Source organism: Anoplopoma fimbria, chromosome 10, assembly GCF_027596085.1.
Source record: "Anoplopoma fimbria isolate UVic2021 breed Golden Eagle Sablefish chromosome 10, Afim_UVic_2022, whole genome shotgun sequence".
Taxonomy (NCBI): domain Eukaryota; kingdom Metazoa; phylum Chordata; class Actinopteri; order Perciformes; family Anoplopomatidae; genus Anoplopoma; species Anoplopoma fimbria.
Window position 1 is genome coordinate 11,870,108 of NC_072458.1, and position 18,556 is coordinate 11,888,663.

Sequence of the window (18,556 nt, forward strand, 5' to 3'; positions counted from 1 at the left end):
ATCACATTACCAGAAAAAGAGCAAATACCAATACCATTTAATAATTGTTATATGGGGATAACAGAAAGATTCCTTTGAGGACAGGAGAAATAAGAGGTTTGAAAGTTGAGGCGAGTTGTCAGTTTCCAGTCGTCGCGCATTAACGAGCCCACCAGCTGCTGGAGCATGTTGGGATTCCACACGGCCATTAAGTCAAGGTTTCTCTCTTCCACAAATGAGGTCGCTCATCTCTTTGGTATGACTGTTTTTTTTTTTTTTTTTTTGAGGATTGCATCAGACTCTGTCTGTCTCTCTTTCTGTCCCAGGTCTGTTAGACTGAGGATTTGAGCCACAAGCGGGTCAGACAGTATGACGTGTAGCTGTTTTATATATCACTGATGTAACAGATAATAATAACAACGCTCATTCCATTTCTTCATTTCTGTTGGGAGCCAAGTAGGTGGATTATTTTCTGATTTGTCATGACCTAACTCTTTTTTCTTTCTCTCTTTTTTCAGATGGTCACCACCTCTGGGAGACTGAAGCCAAGGTTGATAGAGACGCCTCAAAGCCTGTAAGTGATACATGGGGGCTGCTATCGTGACGAATCCGCTCTAATTTCAGGATTAAAGCGCTGACAGCGACACAGCTGTTCTCAAACATTTAACTGAACTAAATGGCAACACATATTCAGTCTTCACATGAAAAACAAAACTAAATATACGGAAGCCCTGAGAGGTGAGTCAAGAACATATTGATGATCTATTTTCTAAGTCTGATCTAAATAGTTTTCTCCCCTGACTTGAGAAACGGATCACATTTTTTTAAAGTTATTTTTGGCAGGTAAAACTTTTTTTTTTATCAGGATCATTGTATAAGTGTTGTAACACTCACTTCGGCCACAAGAGGCTGAATTGCGCCACCACCCAATGTTCTTGATATGACTCAAAGCATTCATGTTTTCTTTCAGGTAAGTTTTAATAAATGAAATATATGTACTTTGTGTTAAGAGTGAATGGGGAAATTGAAGCTTACCTGGAAGAAAACATGTCCTATTAAATAACGTGGGGTAGTGGTGCACTTCAGCCTCCTGTGTCTGAAATGACACAAACAAATACAAAAAAAATATTATTCTGGCAAAACCTTTTTCACACTTGTTCTTAAGTCACAGGAGAGAAAACTATTTACATCAGTCTTAGAAAATGCGTTGCCAGAATTTTGTTTTCCTCATTAGTTTCATTACTTCACTTTAAAGGGTCAGTTCACCCTAAATTAATAATATATTTAAATAAATGTTAATTGCATCAACTGATACATATCTTGTTACCTTTGGACGGAGGCAGGCTAGCTCTTTCCCCCCAATTTTCAGTCTTTGTGCTAAGCTAAGCTAATCATCTGCAGACTGTTACTTCAGAGAGTGGTATCGACCTTCACATCTAACACTCGGCAAAGAAAACAAATAAGCTATTCCTTTAAACAACGCGCACAACTTTAATAGGAAAATGGCATATACACTCAGTGGCCTACACAAGCACATTCAGGACACACACACACACACACACACACACACACACAGAGGTTTAACTGCACTGTAGATTTTCTCAGTCAGGGGCAGAAGCCCTTCAAGGAGGAGAACAGCAGTCTTGTGTTTGAAACGTTTGGAAAAGGTTTGCAAAAGTTCAACCTCCGTCCTGTGGGAGTGTGTGCTCGGCAGTGTGTCCCGTCTTGGCCTTGGACACACGGAGGGAGAGATGCAGTGGTGGGAGTCTGGGAGACAGACGAGGGGATTAGAGGGTGTCTATATATGAGGCGGTGCACCTGCTCTCAGTGTCTTCCCATTGCGAAACACTTTCTCTCTCTCTCTCACACACACATATACAGTGACTGCTGGGACACATCTGTCTGTCTGAATAGACAAAGGGCCTCCCTCCCTCCCTCCCTCCCTTCCTCCCCTCTCAGCCCAGTCTGCTGGACTGGTCCCATTTTAAACACTGACGCTGCCTTGGCCAGGTTTAACCTCGGCTGCTGCTCCACCACAACGCGAACTGAACTGCAAATTCAGAATACCTCACCCCCCCCCAAGAGGGAGGTAGATTTGGGAGCCGAGCGATGATTCAGTTTTAATTCTAAGAATTATTTTCAATTAGACGCATCAGATGACTCACATAAACTCAGAAGAATGGCCTTGAAGCGCTCACTTGAGGAGTCCAAGAATTCTCCTTCATGCTGGATTTGTCACATGTTATCATCCTCCCTCCGCATGAGAGAAATTACTTTTGTCAGGTTAAAAACGTCTCACCGTCTATAGCTTTGTGGATTGTCCTGCTTTATGCACAGATTGAAGGTGCAGTCTGTCCTCAGTGGGTTGAGATGATTTGAGAAAAACAACATGTGTGCACATAAAACTTTCAGAAGTGAGTGAATGATTTCACTGGTGTATGTTATTGGATTCAAGATTTCGCTTGTTATTTACGTGTTTGCATAAATTGACATATTGGACAGCGGCAACGCGAGTTAAACAATGCACATTTTCCTGTCAAACCTCGACGCAGTTACGGTTTACGCAGTGCGAATGGTGAACCGCTTCCAGAGTTTTTATCAGCTAATTCTCCGAAGGACAGACGGATTGAGTTGAATCAAGAGAAGTAGAAAAGCCTCATCTGGCTTCAATTGACTTTTACGCCAGCAGTGATTTAATACAACGTGTGTCAGCTCTCACCTGTATAGTCGGGCCGGCCATCCTCCGAAGCACAGTTTTGGAGACTGATGACTTCCTCCCTTGCTACTGAGCAGCACCTCCAACACAGCCAGGCTTCTACATTCACTCACACATGGGGCTGATGAACGTGGTCGCTCCTGGCCTTGGCTCTCTCCTCGGGCAGCAGGAAGCTCTGCTGGGGAAATAAACTATCCGGACAATCCCGAGTTCAATTTATTCACTGTGCAAACAACCGTGGCTCTCTATTACCCGAGTTCATGGTCTCCTTGTGGCTCCCTTGTTTGGGATTCGAACCAGATTTTCGGATTTCATCCACCGCCTTTAACACACACAACTTCAGGCTATGGATTTGAAGGAAAAGAGACTTAAGTACCATCCAGACCTCACATCCTCTTTGCTGACCCGCAAACAAAAACAGAAACAATGCAAAATACTACGGAAGCCCTGACAGGCAAGGGAGACAAAAAATATGCTGGTGATCCTTTTTCTAAATCTGGTCTGTTTTCTCTGTTTATGGTTTAAGAACTTGTGGAAATAAGACTTTGCGAGGATAATCTTTAAATAAAACAAAATTAAGTCTTTCTCATTTTTCGCCTCTCAGGCCTTCGGTATAATCCTAATAATAGACACTAATATGTTATAGCTCGAAGCAGTCATGCTTGGCAGCAAATAGTAAACTGTGAAATCAAAAATAAATAAAAAACAAAGCAACAGCAGTAAACTAGGAATTCATTCATCTGTAAAGGATGCAGGATGCAAGGATTTTTTTTACTCACATTGTGATTTCTTTATGAATGAGAGGGTCTTTCCATTCCAAAACCACCAAAAAAAAAAAAAGAGGAAGAAAATGGAAAATAGGAGAACTAGATCATATTAAATTAAAGCTAAATAGCTATACAAAGTAAGTCCAGGAAGGTATACAGTAAATAGAAATTTCCCTATACCATAATCAAATAAGAAAGCTTTATACAATACAATAATTTATGAATTTTCTTTTTGTTTATACAAACTTCTTCATTCAAATTTTCTCCTTTGCAGAATTCACTACTCGTTGAAATCCCTCCCTATCGGAGCCAAAGACTCTCCACTCCGGTCCACGTGAACTTCTACGTCTGCAATGGCAAGAGGAAAAGAAGCCAGTACCAGCGCTTCACCTACGTCCCTGCCAGTGGTAAAGCTCTCCTTTGTTTTAGAGTTTAGGTGCTGCTCCTGTCGGCTTTAACTAACATTTTAACTAAGACATTTTGAGCTGCCCCTCAATATGAAAAGAAAGTAATTTAAATCCTTTAATTAACAAGGCCGACGTCGCCAGACCAAATTGAAAAAGGCAATAGTCTTGAACTTCACAGTTCATTTTTTATTTCCAAGTTGATGTTGTCAATGTGTCATCAAGAGGTTATCAACTTTTGACCTTAGACTGTATATAAGAAGTGGATTTAGCCACCATAAGGGTGCCCATTGGTTTGGGAACTGCCGGTTTTGAAGCCTCAGGTTCAGCATTTAGGCTGTCGCTATCATGGTATTTTGAGGGCAGACTTGTAAAACCAAATGCTGAATGACACATTTTTGGGCGACCAAAATGTTCAAACTAACATTAAACGCACTGTAAAAGGGTTAAAATTGTAAGAATAATCCACGGACCCAGATCAAACTGTAGCCCCGCCCTAAAGTATACCCTGCCTTATGGTCTATTTGACTCTAAACTGGACCATAATTTACATGCTTTGTTGAAAAAGACTTGAAACTAGAGATTGAGACCATAAACTCATGTTTACAATGTTTACTGAGGTAATAAAATAAGAGAGAAGTAGTCATTTTCTCATAGACTTCTATACAATCAGACTTCTTTTTTACAACCAGAGGAGTCGCCCCCTGATGGACATTAGAGAGAATGCAAGTTCGTAGACACTGACCCATTGGCTTCACATTTGAAAACTAGAGGTTCCTGCCCGCATGTGCTGTAGCCCTCAGCGACCATGACCAGCAGTGTAGACAATGCTGTACCAAACTGCCTCTTCCAGTAGAGTTTGGTGTTATGCTGTCACCAGGGTGCTTCACACACATTACACTACAAATTTGTCACCAAAGAAGGAGAATACCCCGTTGTTACCTCTAAGCCCTCAGCACATTGTCGCGTATTCTTTCTTTTACTTGCCTGTCATCATCGCAGCACTTCAATCAGCCTGCTCTATGCCTTTCATACCCCAGACTAATGAGAAACATTTTAGCCAGCTTTTCACATCTGAAGAAGAGAACAAACAGTTTGTATTCCCCTTCGTCTGGTGGTTTGCTAGGGAGGAACAAAGCAACCCTATTATTCCTTCATTGTTAAAAAAATCTATAAAATCTGTTCTTTTCCATACCTGTACACTGCAGCGACTGGACGCACAAGGACGGGTGGGGGGGAAGGGGCATGGGAAAAGCATGATATTTGAATAGAGAACTTACTGCCAAGCTAAATATAAACACTGACCCACCAACTGAAATGTAAAAACCACTGCTAATTGCGCTCCGGGCTTTGGGGCGAAAAAAATCCAGTGGGTGGTTCAAAGCGGTGATTCAAGCAAACTGGCCCAGCCCTGTACGTGGGCGAAGGAGTGCCCTGCTGTGAAAGTGGAGCATTGTCCTCAGGATGCAGAGAGTGTAAAGGAGGGGAGGGACAGGGGGACGGCTAGACTGGTCAGTGTCTCCTAAAGCTGGTTGAACAATTGGGTCAACAATAAGGAGAAAGTCAAGAAAAGTGTAAAACAAATACATAAATGTGTGAAACACAGCTGGAAAAAAGCATTTTTTTTCTATAATGCCACCTGTTGTGCCTCATCACTTTACATTTTCTTTGCAACTGCAGGTGTTACAGATTTATTTTGGTACACTCGGTAAACACGGCTGATTTTCACACTCCGGAAAACCCCCAGGGGCACGCTCCCCTTTTTTTGCGGCAAGACAAACGTCTTCCTTCGCCCTTTCTGAACAAGTGCATCTGCCTCTCTCCTCCACAGGCAGGCAGACGCACTTCCCTCCAAACAGGCCCCAAATAGGGTTGCATGTACTATTTTAGTGCTGCGGTTTGTTGAAACCATCTTGTCGCAGTTCCTCTTTTACAGCTGTTGACAGTGGAGGCTTCAGTAAAGGCCTGACACGTCTTCGTTTTACTCCATTTTAGTCTAATTAGCCACTTAATCAGCCTAGTATCAGCCATGTGAGGTTCAACATGTCTGTATCAAGGGATTTCCCTTAGCAAGCAAAAAGAAAACAAAAATAAAGATGTAGATTAACAACAAAAAAATTGCCAATGTGGATCAGTAAAATGACTTAGGGTGTGCCTTGCTTACAGAATGGTTCCAGTGCAAGCCTAATAAGTTCAGTGTCCCAGGTTTGATTCCGGCCCTGGGACCTCTGTTGAAATAAAAGCTTAAAATGCCCAGAAATGAGAAGAAGTATCACAGAAGGAAGAATAAAGTACGAGTACATTTTGTCTTTTTCAGCCACATTTTGTGTTTAAAAGAAGAAAAAAAAAAAAAGCTTTCACGTTCAGTTAAACTTTCTTCTCTTCGTTGCAATGAGCAAGCGGTAATTTATTTTAAATTGCCGAACCCTGCTGAGTATAAAGCCCCTGTTGCAGCAGCATATTTCGTATCTCACATACAGTGGGTATTAGCACCGGAGCAGGGTCCAAAGAAAACAGGCATTTTATTATAGAAGCAGCTGGATGTTTCTCGTGTTGATGAGTCATCTCTTTTCTTTTCTTTTTTTTTTACTTTTGTGAATATTTTCAGCTGGGTGGGAGAGTTCGGGCCCAGACACAGAGTCTCATTGATGAGAGTGTTTGTTTGGCAGCGGGTATCCTAGCCACAAACCCACTCACTCAGTCACACTTGCAGGAAGGCTGAATATGTCTTTACTCAATTAGCTTTTCCTTTTCTTTCTGTTGTTCCTCCCAGCACCGACGATAAAGACGGAGCCACGCGACGACTTCGACGCCCCTCTGGTGTGCAGCCAGCGCGGCCTGTCCTTGCACCCAAAGCCATACTTCCCCCCTCAGGTCATGACCCCGATGATGACCTCTGACATCAGGCCGTGCGTGGTGGGCGGGCCTTTCCCTGTCGGTTTGGCAGCCAAGTCCTCCCCGCTGCCCGCCTCCTCCTCTCCGAGCACCAGCCCCAAACTGCACGACCTGTCGCCGCCCCCGCCGCCGCCCTTCCCCAAGTGCCTCTCCACCGGCCCGCAAGTCCAACACCCGGGCCAACAGTCCCCGATCTCTCACGTCTCCATCATCCAGGAGACGCCCGGGCGCTACCAGCCGCCTAGCTTCTACCCACCCAGCAGCTCCTCCTCCTCCTCCTCCTCCTCCTCCTCCTCCTCCTCCCCCCGACCTCGCAGCCCTCCACGCCAACCGACGTCTGCGTGACACCAGGGCAGCCGGGCAGTGGCAGCACCAGTCCAGGAGCTCAGCAGCACCCCAAGGGGCCACCAAGGGGGCGGGGTTCTCTTCAGGAGGACGGCAGCCCGCCGGGGCTGGCTGTCAGCATCAAACAAGAACCGCAGGAGCTGGACCAGATGTACCTCGATGATGGTGAGTGAAAAAGATTTTAATTAAATACAAATTTTACAATATACAACTTTTTTTTAATCCAGCCACCCATACAAATATAAAAAGACAGACCATCCAACCCCATAATTAACAAGAAGAAGGTTTTAATGCGCCCCATAATATATCTGCAGCTGAGCATAATGGAACTTTTGTTCCAGAAAAAATCTCCATCTCCACCATTTAAAGGAATAGTTCAACATTTTGAGATAACGCTATTTGCTTTCTTGTTGGGAGTTAAATGAAAATTTAGATTTTCGGTGGTTAGCTTAGCTCTGCATAAAGACTGGAAACAGGGGGAAAAGGCTCCTGGCTCTATCTGAAGGTAACAGAATCCCCAGACCAGCTCCTCTAAAGCTTGCTCATTAACGCGTTATATCTCGTCTGTTCATCGAACTAAATGGAAGAGCCAAAAATAAAGCAAATAAGCACATTTACCCAAATTGTTAAACTTTCTTTCACGATGCATGAAAAACAAACATTGCAACACATTTGACCTTATAAAGGCTGGAAAAAACCTGAATAAATCAAATGACATATATGTTTATTGTTGTAGCACAAACATAGCTCTTCTTCTGTAGGTGGTTTTCTTCCTCCCAATATTGTGAAACATTGATATTACTGTCTGTGTCAGTTACAGGCCACTGTAGGAGGAGTAGCTTAGTGTGGGAGTGATAACTGTGCCGAAAGGTTTCATCACTTCTGTTAGGAGTCCTATACTTTACGTGATTAGAGGCTGTCAATTTTTTTTTATAAAATATCTTTACGAATTCTTTCACTTTTGTGGCTTTCCGTCGCTGTGAGCTTTCTCCCAGTCGTTGAAGAAACCCGGTGGTCTAGCGTTCATATATTTGGCTGTGAACCCAGAATGAGACAAGCCTGCCTAAAGCTCGCTGATATAATGAATACTGTTTTTGTATTTTGTGAGCCCCTTTTATTTATCTCACAGAGAGCAGCTTTTTTTTGGGAGCACAAACTTTATGATCTCACTGCTCAGGCCCTCTGCGCTCACCGCTGAGGTTTCGGGGGCCGCGTGCTCTGCTGTGATTTGAAATAAATTGGATAAATGATCTTCCCCGGGGCTAGAAGAAAACAGTCCCCGGCTGTGTGTGAGTCCCGTGGAGGAAGGGGAGCGCATTAGATGAAGCAACACTAACCAGCAGCTATCAGCGGGCTTTGATCCGTCACCAGGGCCTCCTGCTGGATCGTCTGGCCGAGCTTCCTGGCGATAGCGAGTGAGACGATGTTGTTGGGCCGCAGACTGCGAGACTCAGACTGCTCCCATGCCACTTCCTCTGAGCAGTCTGGGTAAATGCATTAACACTTGTTAGCCTCGTCTGCGGGGATACTTGGCCGGCTCGAGCTAAAGATTTGATTACACTCAAACTGATGCTCATGTCTCTTAAGGGTTTTTTTGTGGCTCAAACCAGGTGTAGTTAAAGTCTGAGTTTCAAAGTACGCCACCGTCACCACCATAACGGACATTTCTGAGGAGCTGGGCCCCAACGATTACACTTGTTTTCTTTGGCAAATTAACGGAAAGTATATGAAGCATTCCAGACTTAATGTTACTTCTCACTTCGTTAAAACCTTTGGCAGAGTTTCATACGACTCCTGGCTTTCTGGTCTCGCTCAGGTGTGGCGTTACTGTGATTTTATGTTGGCCGTGCTCGTTAAAACCCACGATATTCTGTCTGTTATTATAAATAAAAGCAGGATCATGTTTGTGTTTATGGGCTGTGATTTAGTATATCATTATCTGCGCATTGCTGCCAGAAGCCAAGATTAATCATTGGCATTTATTTATTTAGTGAAGTGCAATTTAATTGAATTAAAGAAGAATTTGACGCAAATTAATTAAATGAATGAACGTTTAACCACCCATCATGTCCAGGAGCTGCCGTAAACTTCACTTTTGAATGAAAGTGACAGTCTGTAATCAGAGCTGATATATTTTTCCTGTTTTCCTGTTTGTGCAGCCCTGATCTATTAATAAGTACCCCCTCCTCCTGGTTACAAACATGTCTGCTCACGGAAAGTCTGAATGGTGCCGTCTGGCCTTGAGCCGGAGCTATACAGGCCGCAGGGTGCACAGTCCACCGCTGCTGAGGCCGAGGGAGATGGAGGCCGGCCACGCCGCCATAAAACTTGCTGACTTGAGAGGCTTGCATGCTTCCCTTTGGCTCAGAGGACGGTCTGGGAGAGGTGGCCAAAGCCATACGTTATACTGCACAGTAGTGTGCCGCCGACTTTTTCTCAGCGGTGAGGTAACACGAGCAAAACATGTGCATTCTGAACCGAGATTTGAGCCAAATAGCATTACGGAATGCTTTTTTATGGTGTGTTGTGGCCTCGTTCGATGTCAGAATGGTACAATTGATGAGCAGAGACTTTAGAGGATCATAGGAAAAGTATTTCTTAGGGGCATCTTTTATATAGTAACACTCACTTGCTTCATCAAATCATTTGCAGCCACAGGTGGTAAAAAGAAGCCATAGTTATCAATAGTTTGTATGATTTACATGAAGCATTTTCAGTCCGACTTTACATACATGGTTGTAATTAATTATCAGCTGTTCTTTTTATGAAAAGTTTGTGCTTAGCACAGTATCTTTGGAGGATGTATATCAGTGGATTATTTTGTATTCATCAACATCTGCTAAGAAAATCAGAGCAGACTGAGCTTTTTCTGGAGAGGTGCTTAAAGAGACAGGCGCTAAAACAGAGCCTTTCAGACAGAGGGTGGATACAGGTATATTCAGACAGACAGTATGAGGAAAGATAAAGTGTTTTTTAAACATTAACACATGTAAACATGTCCTAGTAGAAACCCAAAATAGAATTATGAACCTGAAAATGAGCATGATGTGTCCCCTTTAAAAAGTTCAGTTTTGGCAGAGACCACTTTTACTTTTATTAATGTTTCGGGATGTGTTAACACAATTTGTAGATTTGGTGCTGAACTTTGTGGTTGTGTTGAATTATAGGTAATTGAAAAGTGTTTCTAATATTTTGTCCACTTGTCCACCATTTGAATAAATGGAGGGGCATAAATACTAGAAACATTTTACAGTGTATCGCAATCAGATAGGACAACAACAAAAACTACAGCCCCAGCGATGACTCCAGAGCTGAATTACAGAGACATTACAGATAAACACAATGCAACATATGTACTGTTTATACATAGGGCGTCTAGCTGAAGCTAATTTGCTCAGGCATTTAAGTTCAAGTTATATTTCTCTGTGTATGAAAAACATTTTCATTGCGGTAACATTTTGCTGAAGTCCTCTCCCTTTCTTTCATTCTAATACCTTAAAGCCTACAAAGTTTCCAAAACGCTATTGTCCACAGACATTTTCTTTTTTTAAATAATACCTGGGTTCAAAAAAAAGAGTTGGCAGAATGTGTGGTGAACTACAGAACCGCTCTGTGGGACTGACTTGCAGTAACCCAGTAGGAGCCTCATTATGTGGGCCAAGAACATCTCGTGGCTTGTGGCCTGGACTTGACGTGGCAGTAAAGAGGGGGGCGCGGTGGGGGTTTTGTGGTGGTCTCTGCCCCCCAGCCTTTTTATTTTTTCTCTCATTGTCTCAGCTCTGGTCCCTCAGCTGATTTGTTCACAGCGATCAGAGAGAGTGTTTTTTAAATATCTCACCGTCTGATCCAGTTCCTCCTGCAGTATTGTGCTGTTACAGTGCCGGATCACCCTGACGCGTTTCAGCCTTAATGAGGCAAACAGCGCTGGCCCACTAATTGTTTGGGAGTTCCTCGTTTTTCGGGGAGTTTCCTGGTTAAAGGAGCCGGGCTGTATCAGTCAAGCCCAGCTGCTGTGGACCTCCATGGGACAGGAAACCAGTTCCTGGATTACTTTTGGATTAACCCTACCTTTTGAGACTAAGATTAATGGCTACACATTCAGGTTATCAAAAATTTTTCACTTGGACTTTAATAGACTAGATAGGGTTATAAAACTTTAATACATGCATGATTAATACATAAGTGAGAACAAAAACTAAAAAAATTGATACCAAAGATAATTTTGTTTGCATACAAAAACTAACGTTGAGGTTGAAAAATGACAGGTGACGAGCACATCAAGACTCCAAAGGACTCCAAACTCAAAGTTTAGAACCTGGAACTTGACCTGGGACATGTCAGTCTTGACTTAAGACTTGAGTGCAAAGACGTGAGACTTTAGTCCCACCTCTGCCATGTAGTAGCTGTTCTGGAGCTTTCAGTCATATTGCTTCATATCTTCCTAAAAAGATGGAGTTTTGCCCGGAAGTCAAGGGTTTGTAGATGTTCACATTTTCCTCCGTGTGGGCTGAAAAGCTGCAGTTCCTTCTTGACCCTGGAAATATCAGCTGATGAAACAATTGCACTTCAAGGTCCATTTATTTAAATAATTAACACTGAGCCCCAAAATGAACAAGAAATCCAAAGAAAATTTGAAAATTTGAGCAACTGGACAAACTCCTTTCTCTGATGGAGATCATGTGATTTAATGGAAATTTCCAGGGCAGTTGCTAAATCGACACTGAAGTGAGATTGTTTTTTCAGCTGTATTTATAATATTTTCCTCATTTTAGTCATACTTCTGTACAACAATAGGGATTCCTACAGCAACTGAACACTGTCTCTTTCAAGATCATGCATAACTTATAAAAATGTTTTAGAAGTGTTTTTGTTTTCTCAAATTTCTATCAAAATTCAAATATATTTTTTTTATGAGTGAAACCCCTGATATATTATCCCTCTCAGTAGACGTTAAGCTTGTTTGAAGCGTCTCTGTTACTCCACTGTCTCTGGAGCAAATCGATGTGAGCAGAGAACACATGACACAGATGTCACACTGGTGCTGGGCCTATTTTTAGGTCTTTGCTGTGAACACACTTAGAGATCAATACATTGTCTTTTTTTTTCTTTTTCCAATTAGATCCTCCACGTCAAATATGACAGCACAATGAAAAGTGGGCCATGGTAACGGACACATAAACAGATCTCAAATGTTGTCTCAGTGGGGCAAAACATAAAGAGCTTTACTGCCTGGCCTTGCTTCGTTTTATATCAGGATAAACTACTGAATTCTGTCTTTTTACCTTTTTATTATCATGTGAAAGCTGGTCTACCGCACATGATCACGCTTAAGGGAAAAATATTTGATAGCTACTGGACAGGCAATAACATGATGTGGAGGTCTGACGATGTCTCGATGCCTTAAATTTACAGCCGGGCTGAGAAGCCGCTGTAATAACGTTCCCCTGAGGTTCTTGAACTCAACGATCATATCCTTCCACCTCCAGATGCGCAGGAGGTCAAAGCCAGATCAAATAGAGGAGAGGAGGTCAGTCAGTTCAGTCTGGGCCGGGAAGAGCACACATGGCAGCGGAACGACACGCTGTAGGAGGGTGGAGATGAGGTTAGAGTGTTTATTTCTTCTGGTTCAAGTATGTCTTTTTGGTGATATATTGGTTCACATGGCTGGTGGCAGCATGCTGTCCTGATGATGAGCTGTGTGAGAAAACATCCTGCATTACCATACACACAGCAACATTAACCATTCTAAACCTGCTGGTACATTAATAGAGTTGCTACTGATCTGATGAAACTGCAGCTTACGTCTGGAGAGTTTAGGTTTGATTAACTTTATATTCTCTCCACTGTTCTCTAACAGATGAGTTTACCCATTCGTCCTCAAAAAATGTTCAGCACCAGTGACTCTGCATGTTTTTTTATAGAAACCATGATTGTTTATAGAAACCAATAAAGAATAACAAAAGACAAAGCAGCCATGAGCAGCAACCAGTTTAACTAAGACGTCAAGGAAAAATGGATATTTCAGTATATAAGTTGTTGTTTCTTGTTTTAAAAAGGGCTCTGTTTGGCAGCAAGACTCTTAGATGTATGAGCGTCCTTGAATGCACCATTATTGAGCCAAAAAATATAACTTAAACGAAAAAAAGAACAGAGATGCAAAAATAATCAGTGCAATTGACACGTAATGGGGACCAATGGCTGCCTACTAGGTAGAAAAATGATGTATAAACTTGGCACAATGATATGCGATATGTAGTTGGTGAGATTAAACCACCAGATCAGTCCTTTTTAAAGTGGCATTCCAGTGATTTAATGTTGCAAATCCATAAAGTTAAGACCTCACAAGAGACAGATTTTAAAAGGAATGGCCTAAATTGGAGCAGCAGAGGCTGAAATATTTTGACTTTTAGTCCGTAGTATGTGTGAAGCTCCAAAATCACCAGATCCTACATTTCCCATAATGCAACCAATAGAACAATTATTGTTTGTTATATAGTTGTAGTCTCTCCACAAACAATGTTATTTTCTTATTAAACCTTAATCCAGAACCACAGGCGACATTAAACATTGTGCTCACTTGGTGGAGTTCCCATTTAAGAATAAACTTATGAACATGAATGATGAGGTTTTTTGTTTTGACTGTCTGTGATTTAAAGCACCTGCATATAAATGTCACTGTCGTCTTGACGAGTATCTTCAACGCCGCCAAGTTCTTTAACTAGACACACTGCTGTGAATCTCAGCCTGTCTTCGTAGTCACATAATAGGTTCAATGTGTCCATGTGTTTCTGTGACACACTCATGTGAGATTGCAGCTGCACTCCGCTTATCAAACCACTCGAGAAGTCTTCCTGTTGCTGTATTAATAGCAGTCAATCAGCGGCCAAACACATGAAGTTCATGTCTAGACGAGTGTTACGTATCGTTTCATGCTGCCCTGGTGATGGGTTGTATTGTACACACACACACTGACTTATTGTTTCACTATTTTATGGTAATGAACATTTGTTGGTCTTTTTGTTTGTTTTCTAACCATGGCAGCCTCCTCCAGATCTTGTGAGGCACGTTCCCCCCCGTCATCTTTTTGCTGATAGGAAGCGAGGTGGTATTTCTGGTAGGAAGCGGCCGTGCCAGCGCTGGTTCACCGAGGGAAAAGAAACATTTAAAAATAAAATAAGTAATTCCATTGTGTGGAGAATAATCTCATGTTTCCAAGGCTGCTTTTCCAAGCGTCCAGTCAGTCAGAGGGAATTCCTCCCTTGGCCTCGCTGGCTCTGTTTCTCCAAGGCCCGATCCAGCCAGGGGTGTTCCCCTTCACCTCTCACATTTCTCATCCCTATGAGAGTTGAGAGGGAAAAAATGGTGTGGGGGGGCTGATCCTGAACCTGGAGGCTGATTAGAAAAGTGAGAAGCTGATTAGAGACGGGGGATCTGTTCAAAGTGATAAATGAGGTCACGGATAAGAACCGTGAAAGCTAATGAAAAATTAACTCGCTCTATCCCCTTTAATGAGGGAAAAAAAAGAGTGATATGTCCTTATGTCTCTGGTATCAGAACATTGATACAAAATATATATATATATATATATATATATATATATATATATATTATATATATATATTTATATATATATATATGGTTTTTTTTTCTATGGTTTAGCTTCAGCCCGCCTGTTCAGTTGCTCTTGGATGCCCCCTCCACTCCGTCATCCAAAGAACACAGCTGATAAACAGATAAACAAGTGCACCTGGATCCTTTGGAGACAGGAGGAGGTTGCATCATCTCTCTTGATAAAGAAATGTCTGGGGATCTGGGATATAAAGTGATTCTATTAGGTTGACTCAGAGGAAATAACAAGTTCTATAGAGCTCAGAGAATTGTATCAACTGGGGCTGAAAATGGAACTTTAAAGCTGCACTAAAATCTAAAATGTTTTTCTATACCATAACCAGCTGCTTTAGTCTCATTTTTGGGGGGTTTGCGGTCCGTATCTTTAATGTTTTTGTCACTGCTCTCATCAGTGTCTTTTTTAATTTGTAGCAGGCAGCTGTTTCAACCACTGCATACTACACGCTAAGCACCAATCGGCTAACCAATCGGCTAACCGACAAAGTTAGCGACCGGTCGGTAATCAAAGTGGAACATTTAGCAACTTAAGAGACAGATATTTCCCCCGAATCAGAACTAAAAGGAAAATAATATTGAATGCTGATGTTGCTTAACAGTTTTGCTAACTTTTTAAACAAATCCAATGTATGTAGATGATAAGTAAAAATGTTCATGACAAGCAAAATTTTTTAGTTTAAGTAAAAAAACTGTGTTAATGTCAGATGACTAGCAGGAAGCTGATTGAGAAAGTAGGTTTTCAGGGGCTTTAAAGATATTACATTTGACGCCATACTGTACGTGCACACACTCTGCATGACGACTTTATTCCATGTGGGGCTCATGAATATTGACCGTTCGTTTCTCTCTCCTCCTTTGCAGTCAATGAGATCATCAGGAACGACCTGTCGAGCATCTCCGTCCACAGCCACGCGTAGTTTCCTGTTTCACGACAAGCTGACACGGGAAACCAAAAAAAACAGAAAGGGAAACACCAAACAAAAGATTTGACGTTGTGCTTTTCATGCTTGGACTACAGCGTGCAGGAAGCAGCAAAAAAGGAAATGCAAAGAGAACAAATGTAAATGTATTGTCCAGATGACCCAGGGTCCAACGTGTGCCTTGTTTTTTTCATATATAATGCCTTTACACAGAAATGATCCAAGGAATGAATCTCATGAGTGACTTTTTATTTTTATTTTTAAACGTGTAACTTGAGTATGTAGCATCCAAACCTGCCACCCCCAGCCTCCACAACAACGTACGCTTTTAGAGGACCAAAACATGTTTTTATATTTCCATTTTTTTGCTGCAGTTTGTAAATGATTCAGTGCCTTTCAGTTATGTAATTTGTATATACAGCATCTGTAGTGCTTCAGTTTGCATATCTGGCTTTACAGAGAGACAATTTCAAAAGAGAAGTGCCTTTTTGAATGGAAACAGAAAAGCATGGCCCGAGTTTGGCTTCATGTGCTCTACATCAAAAGATTTTACATAGCAAGATAATGTAACATTTTCTAAATGGTGGCAACAAATGGTAATAATGGGATAATGTTACATGCCAAAAGACGGTGTAACAGTAGCACAATTGGAAATTGTCAGTAGCCACCAGAAGCTACTTGTCATTCCAGACCAAGTGAGGCTGAAGCATCAAAACCCCTGAGTGAATAGCATTGATCAAAGTTTTTTTACAACAGTTGCATAGTCTCACTTTTAACCATATTCCGTTAGCATTTGTTGGGGCAAATTAGGATTATTAGAATTGAATACGTTTTCTGTATTCGCAGCCAACAATAAGCACTTTTACACTAAACTTGTGGTGATACTTTTAGTTTATTCCATTTAGGCGTCATGTTACTGTCACCTAAAGTAACAACAGCAATGGCAAATTTTTCACATGATTCAAAGTTGTCGTTATGCACTCGTACAGCGCACAAAACTTCGGAACCCAGAGAGGAAAGTGAGAAAATCATTTTTCTATTGTTGTAATACTTATTTCCGGAGAGGATGTAGTGCACCAATACACCATGTTCTAATTAGGGCTAAAAGCAATCATGTTCTCTTCTAGGGGAGTTTTGATTTATCCATGCACTCTAAACACAAGGTACATATACATAGTGTGTTAGCAAGTTATGGAAACTAAAAAGTCATGGTGGAGAAAACATACATTTTAGTACTGTTTAGCGTGCAGGGTAGTGGTGCTCTTTAGCCTCTTGTGGTCGTAATGAATATTACAACAACAAACACTTAATCCAAAATATACCTGAAGATAACAATATTCCTTCAGCAAAACTTTTTACCTGCTCTTAATTCATAAATGCAGGAGAGAAAACTGTTTAGACCAGACTATGGAAATGGATCACCAGAATTAGAAGAAGAAAAGCTAGCCTGGAAGCTATGCAACATGCCGGTAGTCTCTCAAAGAATGCAACCGAGAAGGCCTGTAACCCGATGAATACTTAATAACAGCAATACAAATATATAAATTCTTTAACATTTTTTTTGTATTTTCATATTTATTCTCCTAGCATGTGCTCTGTTATCCACGTTCATCATACAGCCTATTTTACATGGTTACCTGCATACTGGGGTTTATCTACTCATTAGTTTGCTCTCTTATAGTGAAACTGAATGGGCTTACACACTTTTGCTCCCAGGTTTTATATGTATTTATGAGTCTTAATCCTTGTAACTGAAGCCATACTGGAATGTTTACCGCCGAGGTTGTTGTCAGTGAACAACTCATAATTCTGCTTTGTGATCTATTTTTGTGTATTTGTCAATAAATAAGTCTTCATCTCTTCATTTGATTGATCTTTTTTTTAACTTTTATTTAGATCAACATATACTCTATGTGTCATCACATTACAGCAGAGAGAATATTGAGGAAGACACCTTTAGGTTAGAGTTTTTATGGGAAACACACATAACGCATCTGCTCTTGTGGAATCATCATCTCCACACAGCTAAAGCTGCGCTGGGCAGGATTTTATGGTAAAGGACCATACCAGTGGTTTTACATGCTACATGTCACACAAAGCAAGTTTCAAGAGACAGCATAATGATTTCTTTACAGAAATAAATGTAAACTAAACGCTGAATGGAGCAGTACTGTCTTAAAAAATACATCCGAAAAATCTAAGTCTGTATGCTATGCTTTTTGCAGTTTTAAGTCGGCTGTTGTTAGTTATTCAAACTCTAAAAAGGATGTCATATAGATCTTTGGATCTTGCATACGAGAGTACTTGGTTCTTAAGTCTACCCTTCTGAACTCCAATCTGTCATCGCACAGTTAATGTCATACAAAAAGGACACATGAAAGAGGCGGCTACATGCTGGAGAGAGAAACAAGAATTTCTAAAATAGTTCAGAACAATGGTAAAAATAGCACAGAAAGTAAAGAACTTGCACACATGAAAGACTCTTGCATCCAAGTAAGTGTGATTTTACTAAAGCTTAAAACGTGCTAAATTAAAATTTCATAACATTAGAATAGCAGCAAAGCACTATTATCTATGTAAAGTTTTAGTGGATTACTCTCCCTCTGTGTGTGTTAACATAGTCTGCCTTAGTGTGCATATTAGTGCATGTTAGTGCATGTGAGTCCAACTGTGTGTGCCCCACTGACTAGCTAATGACTACAGCTCTGTACTGCTCTCACACGGCAGTTAACGCCGCCTTGACCGACGGCGGCAACGCAGAAGCGTATCACACACCCTCCGGTTCCCCCCTCAGGTAAACACTGTTAAGTCTGTAAGCACTGTTGCCGTTGTTTGCACTGTCAGCTGCTAGCGGCCGGCTCAGCTGTTGCCTTGTTGAGAGCCGCGTGGAGGCAATCCCTTAAT

The 18,556-nt window shown here is 41.6% G+C and overlaps 1 protein-coding gene across 1 annotated transcript in view; it reads left to right on the top strand.

The window, feature by feature from the left end:
- Nucleotides 1-17,426, top strand: part of nfatc1 (nuclear factor of activated T cells 1) — a 38,240-nt gene extending 20,814 nt beyond the window's left edge. The window contains 5 exon segments of the mRNA XM_054606142.1: nucleotides 498-553; nucleotides 3,737-3,869; nucleotides 6,640-7,058; nucleotides 7,061-7,271; nucleotides 15,594-17,426. Of these exon segments, the coding sequence (XP_054462117.1) occupies nucleotides 498-553; nucleotides 3,737-3,869; nucleotides 6,640-7,058; nucleotides 7,061-7,271; nucleotides 15,594-15,649 (875 nt within the window). The 3' untranslated portion in view covers nucleotides 15,650-17,426.
- Nucleotides 17,427-18,556: the final 1,130 nt, after the last annotated feature.